This window comes from Neomonachus schauinslandi, chromosome 9 (genome assembly GCF_002201575.2).
Source record: "Neomonachus schauinslandi chromosome 9, ASM220157v2, whole genome shotgun sequence".
Classification (NCBI taxonomy): Eukaryota; Metazoa; Chordata; class Mammalia; order Carnivora; family Phocidae; genus Neomonachus; species Neomonachus schauinslandi.
Window position 1 is genome coordinate 70,297,757 of NC_058411.1, and position 15,859 is coordinate 70,313,615.

At 45.6% G+C, this 15,859-nt stretch overlaps 1 protein-coding gene across 1 annotated transcript; it reads left to right on the forward strand.

Moving 5' to 3' along the window:
- The first annotated feature begins 1,826 nt into the window (after nucleotides 1-1,826).
- On the forward strand, nucleotides 1,827-4,266 carry LOC110585495 (cathepsin G-like). The gene is made up of 5 exons (XM_021695689.1): nucleotides 1,827-1,881; nucleotides 2,562-2,709; nucleotides 3,163-3,298; nucleotides 3,456-3,710; nucleotides 4,105-4,266. The coding sequence occupies exons 1-5, from the start codon at nucleotides 1,827-1,829 to the stop codon at nucleotides 4,264-4,266; spliced, it is 756 nt and encodes a 251-aa protein (XP_021551364.1).
- Nucleotides 4,267-15,859: the final 11,593 nt, after the last annotated feature.

The window sequence follows — 15,859 nt, forward strand, 5'->3', positions numbered from 1 at the left end:
TTTCAGCTCAGGTCGTGATCCCAGGGTCCTGGGGTCGAGCCCCGCATCGGGCTCCTTGCTCAGCGGGGAGCCTGCTTCTCCCTCTCCCACTCGCCCTGCTTGTTGTCCCTCTTCCCTATGTCTCTTATCTGCCAAATAAATAAATAAAATCTTTTTTAAAAATGTCTTCTCCGCCCTCTAACCCCAGAATGAACTTACCATTGTGACTTCTTTTTTTTTTCTTTTTTTCTTTTTTAAAGATTTTATTTATTTATTTGAGAGAGAGAATGAGAAAGAGAGAGAGAGCACATGAGAGGGGGGAGGGTCAGAAGGAGAAGCAGACCCCCTGCCGAGCAGGAAGCCCGATGCGGGACTCGATCCCGGGACTCCAGGATCATGACCTGAGCCGAAGGCAGTCGCTCAACCAACTGAGCCACCCAGGCGCCCATGACTTTTTTTTTTTTTAAGATTTACTTATTTTTGAGAGAGAGCACACACGCGCGCACAGCAGGGAGGGGCAGAGAGAGGGAGACAGAAAGTTTAGCAGACCCCGAGCTGAGCCCCTCCACCCTCATCCCCCCATGCTCTCTCTCAAATAAAATCTTTAAAAAAAAAAAGCTAGACTAATGTTTTTAAAGCTAAGTGTTGAAAAAGTTAAGTAACAATAAATTAAAATTACCCCTAATGCTAAGGCACTAATAAAGCCGTTATAATGTTTTCTCTTTTTTTTATATATTACTTTTCAGATGCATAAAGAAATTTCATGAGGTTGCAATCATTAAGCATGTATCAGAGAAGGGATTAAGTTCTTTGCAGCTGTGAAAATCATGTATATTTATATACAAGAAGAGGATCCTTCATTTCCATAATATTTTCAAGTGGGGCTCTCACAGCCGTAAAAGTTTAAGAATTGTATTAATTTTTAATTCTGACATTTTTGCAAAAATTATACCATATTACAGTGTTTTTCTGTGCATCCACAGAATCTTCTAAGTATTTTTAAGGGTACCTGTGTTACTTTGCAGTGATCTGCAATGCCTTACTCTCGATGTGGAGCGCATGTTCTTTATGTATTATAGATGATTCTTTATGGATTGCAGACAGCACAGCAAGCGTGCATTTCCTTCTCAGAAGCCTCTGGCGCAGAGAAGGAGGATTAGGTGAATTGGACTCATATCATGGATGAAAAGGATCTTAGTTGCTTTTCTTTCAGCCAGGGTCTTTTCTGTGTGCAGGGAACCTTCTGGGACACAAAAGCCCTCACCTTGATTAGGAAGCAGAAAAATAGAAATCTTCAACTGTGTCATAATTTTCACTGAGAGTTTGTTGGGGCTCAAGTGTCCTGAGAAAGTAATTATCAGTGGCAGAGCCTTGTTCTTCCCTTTTCCTTCGCTGGCTGTGCCCTGCACCCACTCAGGAGAGCTCCTCAACCTGCCGTGACAACTTCTAGAAAGAAGTGGGAGCAGCAAAGATATCAGCAGGGGGTCCAGACCCAAAGGGTAAAGACAGGCCGCCTTCCTCCTCCCTCTTTTGCCTCCTCTGACTTATTCTTGGTGTCCTCACCGCATCCCACCATCACCCACACCTGTCTTTCATTCGCCAATGTCCACACCTTACTATGGTATAAATTAAATTAGCAATTTGGAAATGGGCAGTTGCAGATCACTGGCAGTTGGTGGGCAGGCTCCTGGGCAGCCTTGGGTGATGAAACCTATCACACCAGCAGGAGAATGGAACTGTTCTTGAGGCCCCCCCCCCCCCCCCCCACTTCCTTCCTCTCTCAGGGACTACAAGTCTGGCAGGAGAGAGCACCTGCAACACCTAACTGGAGCAACCTTCCCAAGAAGATGCCACTCCTCCTGCTCCTGGTGGCCTTTCTCCTACCCCCTGGGGCTGGGGCAGGTGAGTGACCGTCACCAACCTCAGGCCTGACCCCTCTCCTAGACCCTGGAGCCAGACTGCCTAGACACCTCCTAATTTTGTATCGTTGGGCAAGTTATTTGAATTCACAGCTCCTCAGATTCCTCATTTATAAATTAGGAATAATACCAATGCATACTTCCTAAAGTTCTATGAGACTTAAGTTAGTATACCTAAAACTCTTGGAATTGCCCCAGCACATAGTACATGTGAGATAAATGCACTCTCTAAATTCATCCTGCTGCCCACGGGTCCGAGCCCAGGCAATAAGAATGCGCAAGAACTACCATCAGCTCTTGTCTAGATTCTGAAAAACCAGTCCCATGCTGGTCATGAGCGGGCCCTGAGCAGGCCTCAGAGGGACCTGGGAGTCTCCCTGAGGAAGAAAGTTCCAGGGAACTTCCAGAGAGGCTGGGGCTGCTCTCTGGGGAGCTGGGAGGGAGCTGAGGTCTGGGATAGAGAGCCAGCAGTGTTTCCTGCAGAACCCGGGAGCCGTCTCCCAAAGTGGGTGCCCTGCAGACCCATTTCTCACCACCAGCTCCTCCTTCCCCTGCATCATCTCTCCCCGCTCCCCATCTGCCAGGCTTTCTGGAGCCACCACCCTGGTGCCCACACTGCTGGTTCAGCCAGCACAGAGATAAGTGCCGAATGTTTCCTTCCAGGGGAGATCATTGGAGGCCAAGAGGCCAGGCCTCATTCCCACCCCTATATGGCATTTCTCCAAATCCAGTCTCAAGAGGGGCTCAAAACTTGCGGAGGTTTCCTGGTGAGAAATGACTTCGTGCTGACGGCAGCCCACTGCTGGGGAAGGTGAGCAGCTGGGGGGCTCCTGGAGCGCCAGGACCGCAGCCCCAGGGGAACGCAGGCCCAGCCATGTGAAAGCAGGGCTCCAGCCACAATGGAGTGAAAAAGAGACCAGTGGGACTTTGGGGGCAGAGAACAGGTCAGGGCGACCGAGGAGAAAAGGAGGACATGATCAAAAAGAGCAGGAGGAGACGAAGACACATGCTGGGGCTCAAAATAGGAATTTAAGCTATTTCTCAATTAATCCCAGGGGAAGCAAAACTCAAAGTCACTGCGTCCCGCACCACCCCCAGCTCAGGGCTGAGGAGAAGCACAGAGGGCTGGGCCCCTGAACCCCTCCTGTCCCCTCAGTTCCCTCAGTGGCAATCTTGCCGCCCTGGGCTGTCCACCTGCCGTGCAGAGCGGGTGGCCGGAGCTCCTCAGGCTCACACCTACTTCGAGGCCCCCTCTCCTTTGCAGCACTATCACGGTCATCCTGGGGGCCCACAACATCCGCAGGCAGGAACGGACCCAGCAGCGCACAAAGATGCGCAGAGCCATCCGCCACCCTGGCTATAATCCCCAGACCAACAGGAATGACATCATGTTACTAAAGGTGCGGCCTGCCCGACCCGCCAGTCCATGCCCAGTGCTGGGGGGCTTCGCCTTGCGGGGACTCTGGGGGAGGAGGCAGGGACAGAGTCCCGGGGCGGGGATGGAGCGCGCGACGAGCTGCGCAGATGGCCCCTGAGCGCCTGCGCCCCTCCTGGCAGCTGGCACGACCAATGAGACGGACGTCCGCGGTGAGGCCAGTGGCTCTGCCTCGCGGGCGGGCCAGGGTGAGACCCGGGGCCAGGTGCACCGTGGCGGGCTGGGGCCTGCTGGGCCTGAACAAGAGGACAAACAGACTCCACCAGGTGCAGCTAACCGTGCAGAGTGATTCGAGGTGCTCCAATCGCTTCGGTTTCTACAACAGCCAAACGCAAATCTGTGTGGGCGACCCAAGGAAGAGGAAGTCCGCCTTCCTGGTAAGGCCATGAGCGTCTGTCGCCGACACTGCCCGACACGGGGGCCTGGGCAGGCTGGGCAGTAGGAGGAAGCTATATCCCCCACACCTCCCCCCCTTGTCTGGTGGGGTCAGAGCAGAGTGGGGTGGGGGCTTTCCCATCCATCCTGTCCCGGGGGAACACAACATATACATGTGCAGGATTTTCCTGCCGCAGGGGAAGGTATGTTGACATGGGTTGAGTGAGAGACAGTACCTGTAGCCAGGCCTGAAGCCCAGCCATGGAAAGATCCAGAAGGTTGACTTCCATATCTCCACCGCCCGCCCATCTCACCCACACACCCCTGCTTTCTCTGAGAGCCAGGAGGAGCAGCGGGGAAGCCTGGCTTAGGGTCTCTTTCTCTCCGTGCCCTCAGGGGGACTCCGGGGGCCCCCTGGTGTGTAACGGCGTGGCCCAGGGCATTGTCTCCTATGGAGATAGGAGGGGCATTCCTCCAGCAGTCTTCACCAAGATTAGGAGCTTCATGCCCTGGGTAAATAGAACAATGAGACGCTTCAAACAGCCTTTCGAGACCTAGCCCCTCCCCCCCCCCCCCCCCCCTCCCCCGCTGTGACTGGCTCTGCCCTGGGGCGGCTCCAGGGAAGGTGCCAGAGCCTTAATAAATGTCCATGTCTAGAGTGGAAATAACTGATTTCTCATGTGTTCCTTAACCATCCTTCCGTACACAACAAACGCATGCCAGAACAGAGTCTGAGTCCCTCCAGGAAAATGGGGTTCTTCCCCAGGATCAATTAACCTCTCCCACACCATCGCGGGGATCGGGAGGAGCTTCTTCCCTTCTCCAAGCCAGCCAGTCCCCCGTTTCTCCTCCCCCCACCGCCTTGGAGAAGGATGGAAAGTCTTTTCTCTCCCCTGGGCAAAGCTCTGTACTGAAACCGCATACCCGTGCTATGTGTAGGACAGGCAGACCAAAGGGACAGAATTGAAGTTCCATACAAGGCTCAATTTAATATTTGATAAAAGTGGCAAATCGCTGGGAAACAGTGAACTTTTAATAGATGGTATTAGAACAACTAGACAGTTATTTGGGGGGAAAAAAGATAAAATTGGACCTAGTCCTCACACTAAAAGCCAAAATAAAACTCAAATAGATATGATACCTACATGCAAAAAAAACTGGGCGCCTTGGTGGCTCAGTCGGTGGTTAAACGTCTGCCTTCAGCTCCGGTCATGATCTCGGAGTGCTGGGATAGAGAGCCCCAAGCCTGAGCCCCGGGTTCCTGCTCAGTGAGGAATCTGCTTCTTCCTCTCCCTCTGCCCCTCCCCCTGTTCCATCTCTCTCGCTCTCTCGCTCTCTCTCAAATAAATAAATAAAATTTTTTTAAATAAATAAATGCAAAAAAAATGAAACCATACATGTACTAGAAGGAAGAAAAAAGTAAAGATATGCATGTTTAAAAATAGCTACCAAACACTCACGTTCACAGCATCCCTATTCACAATGGCCAAGAGACGCAAGCAACCCAAGCGCCTATCCACAGCTAGTGTTCTTCTCTTAAACCCTTAAGCCACACCAACCCCCACTGGATTACAGACCACTGCTTCATTTTCTTATTTTGATACTCTAAAGTTACACAAAACTCCCCACAAAATGTTAACTAAAATAATGACTTGTACCCAAAAAATTAGCCCATGACTATCTATATCAATATTATATTCAAATAAAAGATTACTAAAGTCACAAAATTTAAACCATACTTTAAATACCTTCTTAAGATAACTGTACAGAATCAGCAGGGAGGTTTTTTTACATCCATCAAAATGCTAATTACTCCTTACAGTGTGACATTTACCATCTGAACTTTTGCAGTTTCCATAATCTTAAATGGAATAATCACTGAACACATATTTTATCAAGTCTAACTGGCTATATACACAAATACTTTGGTAAATTTAATCATTGTATGGCTATTTTTTTGCCTATAATCATAGAAAGTCATTTGCCTATAATATTCAGTGTAAGCCATGTATCAACAAAATTTTAATCAACATTACGTCTTTGACAATACTCAGGCACTCTCTACACTTGCTACCATCTACCCATAGGAATTATCTATTATTTGCCTGCTCTGGGGGATAACAGTCTCATTATTAATTGTTTGCATTGGCAAATAGAAAGAATACTTGGTGGTGGGGAAGGGGGGAGGGGAGAGCAATGGAAGAGTCCATTCAGCCCTCCCTCTCTGTGACATTTACTTAGAGCCCAGAGCACCAGTCTGGACTCAGTGCCAAGGAAACATCAGAGCAGACCCATCTCACCTCCATGTCTTTCTCTGCCAGTCAGCACTTCCAAGGCAGCTCTTTGCCTCCAGCTGCCCTGCTGGAAAGATATCTACAGACCTCACAGTGCTCACCTCTAGAAGACAATTTCCATCATGATCATCCCAGAAGCCAAGCCCTTCCTCCACCCTTCCATAGGTCCGTACCTTTCCCTATTAAGTAAACCTCAGCAGCAGAACTTTGGTAAGAAAGTATTTTGCACACTGAAAACTAGTGCAAAAGGACTCAGTTCTTCCCACTTTCTTTCTCCACGTGCAGACTCTGTATTACAGGCCCTCCTGACTTAACCAAAAAGTCAGAAAACCACGACAAGCTCATACACAGAAATCTCACCGGGAACTTCTCTCCCAAACCAATAGTTCCAGCAGACTTGCTGCCTACAGAGACCCAATGCCTCCACCCCCAGGGCAGATCATCAGAGTCAGGAGAAACTAAACACAGGCAATTCACTAACTATAACTAGACATTAACTATAGCAGAGTCGCAGAGGTGAAGGCTGGTGACCTTGATAGTGATGTCTGAGTTTGTCTGGGGAAAGGAGGGTGCCCCAAGAATAAATTGGACAGGTACAGAAAGTTAGAGAATTAAGGATATTGAGGGCTAGGGTTCTTCGAGAAGTGTCTTCTGTCACCTCTGCAGGGGACAACAAGACAGCCCTGACCTTGAGTCAACAGAGATGCTGAAGAAATGGGATCAGAATGCAAAGGACCTGGGACCTCCCAGCCTGGACAGAAAGTACAATTTGCCTCCAGACAGCTGCTCCAAAGAGCAGGGGTGCTGACAGGGAGAGGACACTGAAGATGTGGGCACTAGGGTCACCCCATCTCTGCCCGTCCAAACGGCGCCATTTGCACTTGCACTTCTGCCCTCCCGGCACAGTGTGTTCTGCATCCTTCCCTGTCAACACGATCTTAGGAGAAACATTATGTTGCCCCTCCAAACAGTTACAGAAGGTCAAAATTCACCCCAGTGTATTTCTCCCAGTACCAGGGACACTAATTTTTAGAGTGCTAACTGGGTACTTAGCCAAAATAGACAACAAAAAGTAAAACATGATAATATAATATGTAACAAATAATTACACACATCTAAGTTATTTCTCTTAGACTGAGTGTTGACCTAGGTGTTTTGAAATTTTATTTTATTTTTAATTATTTAATTTTCCCTTATCATATGCTATTTTTAAACTATTCCACAATAGGATTATTTACTGTGGCCATTAGTAACTAACTGTAAGACTAATTAAACAATTAACATGTATGGTATACTATCTTATGTTTCTGTAACTTAAACAGCAATTTTTTTCATCTTTTCTTAGAGATTTACATTTTGTTGGATATCTTATTGTGTTGTTTTAATATACAAAAAACTGTATATCATTATGTACATTAACATTCCAAAGAACAATATTAAATACATGAAGATTAAATAGACAGTGCCCATATAATTAAAATAGCAATGCCGTGTTATCTCTGCCTTATGATAGAGTAAAATCTTGTCACATTTCTTGTTCCCTTTTATAATGACATTAGGTGATCTGCCTGCCTCTTGAGAACATCCTTCCCTCTTTTGGGTAGGAACAGAATGCATTATATTCAAACATCCTATTCACTTTGACTTGCAGCTCTGCTAATATCAAGCCCACATTACACTAATTCCTGGTCTCATCAAGCTAAACATCCTCTTGACAAACACGCTTGAACATGCAATACTGAGGATTTTACTTAGCAACAACAGGCAACTTGACTTGCAGGAGTGAGTTTCCAGCTCTCCCAAAGAGTCCAAACATTGCATCTGCAGGATTGTCTGCTGGACAACCTGTCAGACAATCAGATTCCATCATGTCAAAGTGTTCAAATTATGGTGCTGCCTGAAAGGGAAGGAGGAGAAAGTGACCAGTCCCCACCCCATACCACTTATCAGAGCTACTCATCAGTGTGTGTTTTTTTTAAGATTTTATTTTATTTATTTGAGACAGAGAGAGAACATGAGTGGGGCAGGGGAGGGACAGAAGGAGAGGAAGAGCAAGAAGCAGACTCCCCACCGAAAAGGGAGCCCAACTCAGGGCTCCATCCCAGGACCATGGGATCATGACCTGAGCTGAAGGCAGATGCTTAACCGACTGAGCCACCCAGGCGCCCCTGCTCATTGGTTTTAAATATTCAACATGGGTCCAAATTTTACTTAGGGAAAATATTCAGGGCTTAAGAAAGTCACAATCTTGAAGTACACTGATAGACACTGACCAGCTCCATTAAAAAGGAGGCCTGGAAAGGTAAGGGGCCAGCACAGCCCTGGGGTGAGTTCTCCATAGGCATGGGGACCCTGGTCTCCCAACTCCCAGACAGTTCTTCCAATGAAAAGATGTTGCTCCTCACATTTCTCCTCTCCCAGCCCCTTGGCCGCATAGCCATGCCCCCTGCTGCTCTCATATCTATCTGTATTTTGAGACCAAGTGACCCATCCCATCTCCTTTCTCCAAGATGAAATCTGCCTCCCTGGGGCTTCCAGCAATCCATACAGCTCAGTCAAGTGATAAGTGTTTGACTAACCTGAGCATCTTCTGGAATCCCTGTATTAGTGTGACTTACCAAGTTCCTGAATCCTGTATGAGAGTTAGGGGCAAAGAATGAAGATAAGAAGTCACTTTATATGTTCCACCTGCTGAGTCATCACTGACCCAACAGATACAAAAGCAGCATAAACGTAATGTCCAGTTTGAGATAAGATTTCAGAAGTCTCCTCTTGGGGCGCCTGGGTGGCTCAGTTGGTTAAGCGACTGCCTTCAGCTCAGGTCATGATCCTGGAGTCCCTGGATCGAGTCCCGCATCGGGCTCCCTGCTCGGCAGGGAGTCTGCTTCTCCCTCTGACCCTCCCCCCTCTCATGTGCTCTCTCTCATTCTCTCTCAAATAAATAAATAAAATCTTTAAAAAATAAAATAAAATAAATTAAAAAAAAGAAGTCTCCTCTTATCTGTATGAAATTATAAAAGAATACGGAGAAGTCATCTAAAGTGTCAGGTTGATTGTATTCCATCCAAAAGCAGATAGCCCTCAAGCCCCTGTGTGCCAAGAACAGCAGAGAAACTACACCTGGTTTCTCACCAGACACAGAAGCCGGGGGGTGGGGGGGGGGGGGGTCAGACGCTTTGATTATGTCATGGTCTTTCCTGGGGCACAAGATTACCTGGGATAGGTGGGACAAGAGTCACCAAGAAACTCAGAATGAGTGGCAAAGCTTTAGTTTCTCCCCTTTTAGTCTCTACCTTTGTGCCACCAACTACTTTGATACTAAGGCCTCTTAAACCTTTGAGATATCAGGAAGTTGAGAACAACATTAGCTTCATCAGAACAACCTGGGACCACACCATGAACTCGAGTGTGTTGGTCTGTCAAACCCCTCCTCTCAAACTCTCCTACTCTGTCATTACCTTATCTTCCCAGTACTCTTGTCAACACCCCATCTCCACTTAATCCCCATCCTCTGGTCCTCAGCACCAGCCCCAACACTTGGCAGTTTTGCCTGAAACTACCCAGAAGTTGATGGACGACTAGGCTCTTGCCTAGTGTGTTTAGGAGAGACCGGTGCTTGGTTCTCTTGCATTTATACCCAAAAACAAACAGAAACCACTCAAACTATCAAAAAATGAAGCTCTACAAAGGGTAGGTTTGGGTAAAGCATGCTATTTTAGGAAGTACACACTTACCTACTCAGAAATCCAAGGCATAAGTAGGTCATATTCATACTCTTGGAGGATCTGACTTAAGGGAAGGGAATACCATTTCTGGCTAATACCAAAGCCCCTTGCTCCATTCAGAGAGTCCAGGGTTTTCTCCTGGTGAATGTGGTCGTGCTATCAACAGGAAATGTGGTTCCTGCAACAACCTCACCACAAAGACCTTTCCGTGTGAGGGGAAGAGGGATATGGTGAAGGTTCATCTCTTGAGAATCAATAGAACCAGGAGGAAATTGGTGGTTACTAAGCCTGCCCCCTTCTACTTCACCTCTAGGACTGAAAAGCCTAGAAAAAGAAAACACACACCACTACAGACCCATTCAGCCTTTCAAGAAGATGCCACTGCTCCTGTTCTTGTTGGCCGATCCTGTTCTGGTAACCCTCCAAGAGGTAAGTGACCAGCCTGTTAAAAAGAAAACCACAGGCCCACGATGACTTCATCTAGATCGAGTCCCCAAACCAGGGGCTTGATACCTAATCTAATTGCAGTTTCAACCTCCCCCGGAAATGTAGTCTCTTTTTTTTTTTTAAGATTTTTATTTATTTGCGAGAGAGAGAATGAGAGACAGAGAGCATGAGAGGAAGGAGGGTCAGAGGGAGAAGCAGACTCCCTGCTCCTTGGGAGCCTGCTTCTCCCTCTGCTTCTCTCTCTCTCTCTCTCTCTCTCTCTGTCTCTCATGGATAAATAAATAAAATCTTTAAAAAAAAAATGGTCGGTCAGGAATTTTTCAGTCAACACCAATGAATCTGCCACGTGGGCTCTCTCCATGCCCCTAAGGAAGATGAGGTAATCTGTATAAGACCCCTTGCTTTTTCCCTAAGGAAAAGCCACTTGCCTGAAACAATCCTCTTCTTTTGCTTCATTGCCCTACCCTCCTTCTAGAAAAACCCTCCATATTGTGCATCTCCTCAGAATAACCCTCTGTTTTCTAGATGGGATGCTACCTGATTCATGAATCATTTAGTCAAGCCCATTAGATCTTTAAAATTTACTCAGCTGAATGTTTGTTATGTAACAATCCCTATCCTCAGAGGCCTGGCTTAGTCCAGCCGTGACATCTCCACAGTGTCCCAGTGAGGCTATCGCTATGATCCTTTATTGCCTCAGTCCACCCCCATCAATGTGCCAAACCCCGGATCTATTGCTGGATATATAGAGTATAGAAATTACAGAGCAGAAAACTGCTCCCGAAGAGACCTGATGGGTCCTCTCCCCTCCATGGGTCACTCCCCGTTACCCAAAAAGTGACTTATTATTAGGATGCCACAGGATCCTGGTGTCAGAGGAAAGCTAAAAATGGGGGCTGGAACCTCCCACTCTCAAAGCTGAAAGTGGTTATCTATCCCAGGAGCTATTGTCAGAAAGCCCTTGAATTGGAAACAAGTAACCCAAAAACGTCATAAAATCTTGGAAAAGACAAAACTGGTTTTGACAATATGAACGTGGTCAAAGAGGGATCATTTGGATATGGGGCCACAAAACCCCAGGGTCTCACAGCATTGATCTGGCAACATCCAATCCAACTTAACACAACTAGCCTAAAGTTAAGAGTCCCTGAGAAGATCTTCACAGAGCGGCTCTCAGCCCCAGCTACACATCATAACTACCTAAGGAGCTTATAAAATTCCCAGTGTTGGGACTTCCAGCTGCCAGTTCTGCATGTAAGGAGCTTGGAAGTTGACAAACCTTCAAAACGACAAGTAAAAAGCTGAACAGACTAAAAAAATCAACTTTTTGATTGAGTTGATGGGGGTGGACACAGGGCAAATCACTACCCCCGTGATTAGGGAGACTGACAGGCAAATACAGGGAGTGACGGCTCACTGGAGCAGAGACTCGGGAGCAGAAACCACTGTGGGAACCAGTGCTGGTATAGATAAACTTGAGCTGTATTTGACTAATTGCTGGAGGCTCAGTGTAGACAGCATGAGAGTTAAAAACTCCAGGAGGACCCGTCATAAGGGGACCCCATACTTTTGTGAGATTTACCTCCTAGAGCTTAACCAGGTTTTCACAGTAAATACTGGAGAAAACTACCCTCATGCTTCTGGCAGAGAGAGGAGGAAAAGGATCCATTCTGAAATAAAACAGAACACTCTGTTCTTCTTAACAAGCCCTGCCCTCCATAGGGGCGCCTGGGTGGCTCAGTCGGTTAAGCGTCTGCCTTCTGCTCAGGTCATGATCTCAGGGTCCTGCAGTCGAGCCCCACATCAGGATCCCTGCTCAGCGGGGAGTCTGCTTCTCCCTTTCTCTCTGCCCCTCCCCCTGCTTGTGCTCTCTCTCTCTCTCTCTCAGTCTCTTTGTTTCAAATAAATAAAATCTTAAAAAATAAATAAATAATAAAAGTAAATGGATGGAGAAAAATATACTATAGTAATACTAATCAAAAGAAATACTAATCCTGTATTAATTTCAGGAGACCAAACTGAAAAGCAAGGAAAGTTATCAGAGATAAAGAAGGGTATTACATAATGATAAAGGGGCTAATCCTCCATGAAGATATAACAGTCCTTAAGATGCATGTGCCTATCCACAGGAGCATCACACTATATGAAGCAAAAACTAATAGAATTGCAAAAAGAAACAGGTGAATCCACCATCATACCTGGACACCTCAACACCTCTCAGAAATGGACAGAGCCAGAGGCAGAAAATCTCAGTAAGGACATAGTTGAACTCAACAGCACCATCAGTCAACTTGATACAAGGGAAATCTCTAGACTTATTATCCAACAGCAGCAGAATGCATATTCTTCTCATGATCACATGGAACATTCACCAAGATAAACCACATTCTAGGCATAAAACAGACCTTAACAAATTTAAAAGAGTAGAAATCATACAATATCTTCTCTTGCACCACAATGAAATTTAACTAGAAGTCAGTAAGACAAAGGTAAATGAAAAAAATCACAAAATATATGGAGATTAAACTTCTAAATAATGCATGGGTCAAAGAAGAAATCTCAAGAAAAATTTTTAAATATTTCGAACTAGGGGTGCCTGGGTGGCTCAGTCGTTAAGCGTCTGCCTTCGGCTCAGGTCGTGATCCCAGGGTCCTGGGATCGAGCCCCCTGTCGGGCTCCCTGCTCCACGGGAAGGCTGCTTCTCCCTCTCCCACTCCCCCTGCTTGTGTTCCCTCTCTTGCTGTGTCTCTCTCTATCAAATAAATAAACAAAATCTTTTTTAAAAAAATTTTCAAACTAAACGAAAACACGACTTATCCAAAATTAGTGAGATGTAACAAAAGCAGTGCTTAGAGGGAAGTTTATAGCAGTCAGTGCCTATATTATTAGAAAAGAAGAAATCTCTAAAATCAATCATCTAAGTTTCCAACTTAGGAAACTAGGAAAAAAGAAAAAACTTAATTAAGTAAGCAGAAGAAAAGAAATAATAGAATTAGAGGAAGCACTAGTAAATTCTACCAAACATTTAAGGAAGAAATTATGTCAATTCTCTGCAATCTCTTTCAGAGGATAGAAACAGGAAATATTTCCTAACTCATTCTATGGGGCCAGCTATACCCAAATGCCAAAACCAGACAAAGACAGTACAAGAAGAGAAACTACAGACCAATAACTCTCATGAACATAGATGCAAAAATCCTCAACAAAACATTATCAAATTGAATGCAGTAATGTTTTATTTTTTTATTTTTTTTAAGATTTTAAAATCTTAAATGAAGTAATGAAGTAATACAAGAAAGGGCAGGGAAAATGTTTACAGATTGGGAAGAAAGAAAAAAAAATCTGTATTTGCAGATGACATAATTGTCTATATAGAAAATCTAAAAAGAATTAACAACAAAAAAAGCCTCAGTTGAAACTAATAAGCAATTAAAACAAGGTTGCACGTACAAGAGTAATAAACAAAAATCAATCACTTTTCTACATACCAGCAATGAACACGTGGAATTTGAAAGTAAAGACACAATATCATTTACATTAGCACCCAAAAAATGAAATAAAGTATAAACCAAATACGTGTATGATCTATATAAGTAAAACTACAAAATTCTTTTTTTTTTTTTACAGATTTATTTATTTATTTGAGAGAGCGAGAATGAGAGAGAGAAAGAGTACATGAGAGGCGGGAGGGTCAGAGGGAGAAGCAGGCTCCTCCAAGCAGGGAGCCCAATGCGGGACTTGATCCAGGGACTACAGGATCATGACCTGAGCCGAAGGCAGTCGCGTAACCAACTGAGCCACCCAGGCGCCCCATAAAACTACAAAATTCTGATGAGAGACATCGAAGAAAAACTAAATAAAAGAAGAAGTATTCCATGATCATGGGTAGAAAGACTCAAAATTGTCATGATATCAGTTCTTTAGCTTATTGGTCCTAAAATACGTTCTATTGGCACTAGAATGGAAGGTTGTCTGTGTATTTATCATCTTGTTCCATGGCTTTTAAACTGCTCTGTGAAGCCCCTGGAAATGGAAAGAAAGGTAATGAATGAAATAATTTCAGGTCCCCAGTCCCTGACTTCAATCAGAAGAGCATATCTCTAGCTCTTTCAGATTTTCCTTCATAAAAGATATACCTGGCCTTAAAAAATTAAAAAAAAAAATTTTTAAGATTTTATTTATTTATTTGACAGAGAGAGACACACCAAGAGAGGGAACACAAGCAGGGGGAACAGGAGAGGGAGAAGCAGGCCTCCCGCTGAGCAGGGAGCCTGATGTGGGGCTCGATCCCAGGACCCTGGGATCGTGACCTGAGCCGAAGGCAGACGCTTAACGACTGAGCCACCCAGGCACCCAAAAAAATTAAAATTTTTGAAACCCACCAATATAGAACAACTTCCTCCTGTGGAATATGAGGAAACTGAGGCACAGAAAGGGGAGTGGCCACATGAGGACATTCGGGGAGTTATCCCCAGAGCCAGAATGGGAAGCTTGGTGTCCCGACTGCCAGGCCAGTACTCTCCAAGATGTAACCACTTTGAGCAGCAAGAGGGCTTTAGTTCACCTAGCCACCTCCTTCCCCACCAGCCTGCATCCCAGGCTCTCCCATCTGGCTATTCAGACAACAACCTGGTGAGAAAGTATCTGGAATTCAACCTCTGCCCTATTCCACCCTATGTATGAAACCATAGGTACAAACAAAACACATACCATATGACAGTCCATATAATGCTTCCAGACAGCTGCCACACACACCTGCCCCACCCCAACCCAGGCAAGTTCACTCCGTTCTGAGTTAAACACCCTCACCTTCTAACCCCAACAGTTCTTCATTTGTTCCCCATGAGATGGCAGGGAGCACATTCACCACACAAGACCCTCTGTGTAAAATCTCTCAGAGCCTAGAGCTGGGATGTTCCCAGGACCAAGTTCTCCTGAATTCCATCCAGCTAATATTGAGATGACCTGACAGGCAAAGCAAAGAAGCTCAATGGGAGAAGGGCCCATCCTCTGTCCCGGAGGGAAGCTTTAGTAAGTCTCAGGCCCAAGAGTGAACTAAAGGACCCATCTTCCTAAAGCAGTCACCATTCTCCATAGGCAGTAACCTTCGAAAAAAGGGTAGATGAAGGAGTCACAGGCCTAGGGTGTCACCCTTATCTTAAGACTGCTTAATGTTTCCTTTGGGGAAAAATGTAACTTCCTTTATCAGCTTTCTGAAAAGCGACAGATAGGATAAAGAAATAAATACTTTCATGCAAGTCAGAACTTTCCATGATCTTGATGAGGCTCATGATGCGGAAGTTATGAACTTGAGAAAACCAACATCGGCATCTGGTTTTCATTTCATTCTGTTACTCCCAGGATTCCCCCCAATTCAAGAAGCAGTCTGGAGAAAGCTGGTCACTCCACCCTGCCATTTGTTAAAGGCAAATCATGACATTGGTTAGGACTTCCCCAATCTCCACTAGGACCAGCAATTCCCCCCAAAGTTCACAATAATAAATGCTGACATACTCACCCCCTTCCCCAGGCTACTCTGCCCAGAAGAAAATGCTTAAAGGACATTTCATTTTCCTGCCGAGGGCCCAAAAGCAGAAAAAAAAAAAAAAGAGAGAGAGAGAAGGAGGAAAGAAGTTAAGTTACCGCCCATCCCAACTTGACTTGGGTTGGGCAGACCTCTTTTTC

Coding starts and splice junctions, on each gene's coding strand:
- LOC110585495 (XM_021695689.1), top strand. CDS start 1,827: ATGCCACTCCTCCTGCTCCTGGTGGCCTTTCTCCTACCCCCTGGGGCT. Junction 1,882..2,561: donor ACCCCCTGGGGCTGGGGCAG/GTGAGTGACCGT, acceptor GTTTCCTTCCAG/GGGAGATCATTGGAGGCCAA. Junction 3,299..3,455: donor ATGACATCATGTTACTAAAG/GTGCGGCCTGCC, acceptor CCCTCCTGGCAG/CTGGCACGACCAATGAGACG.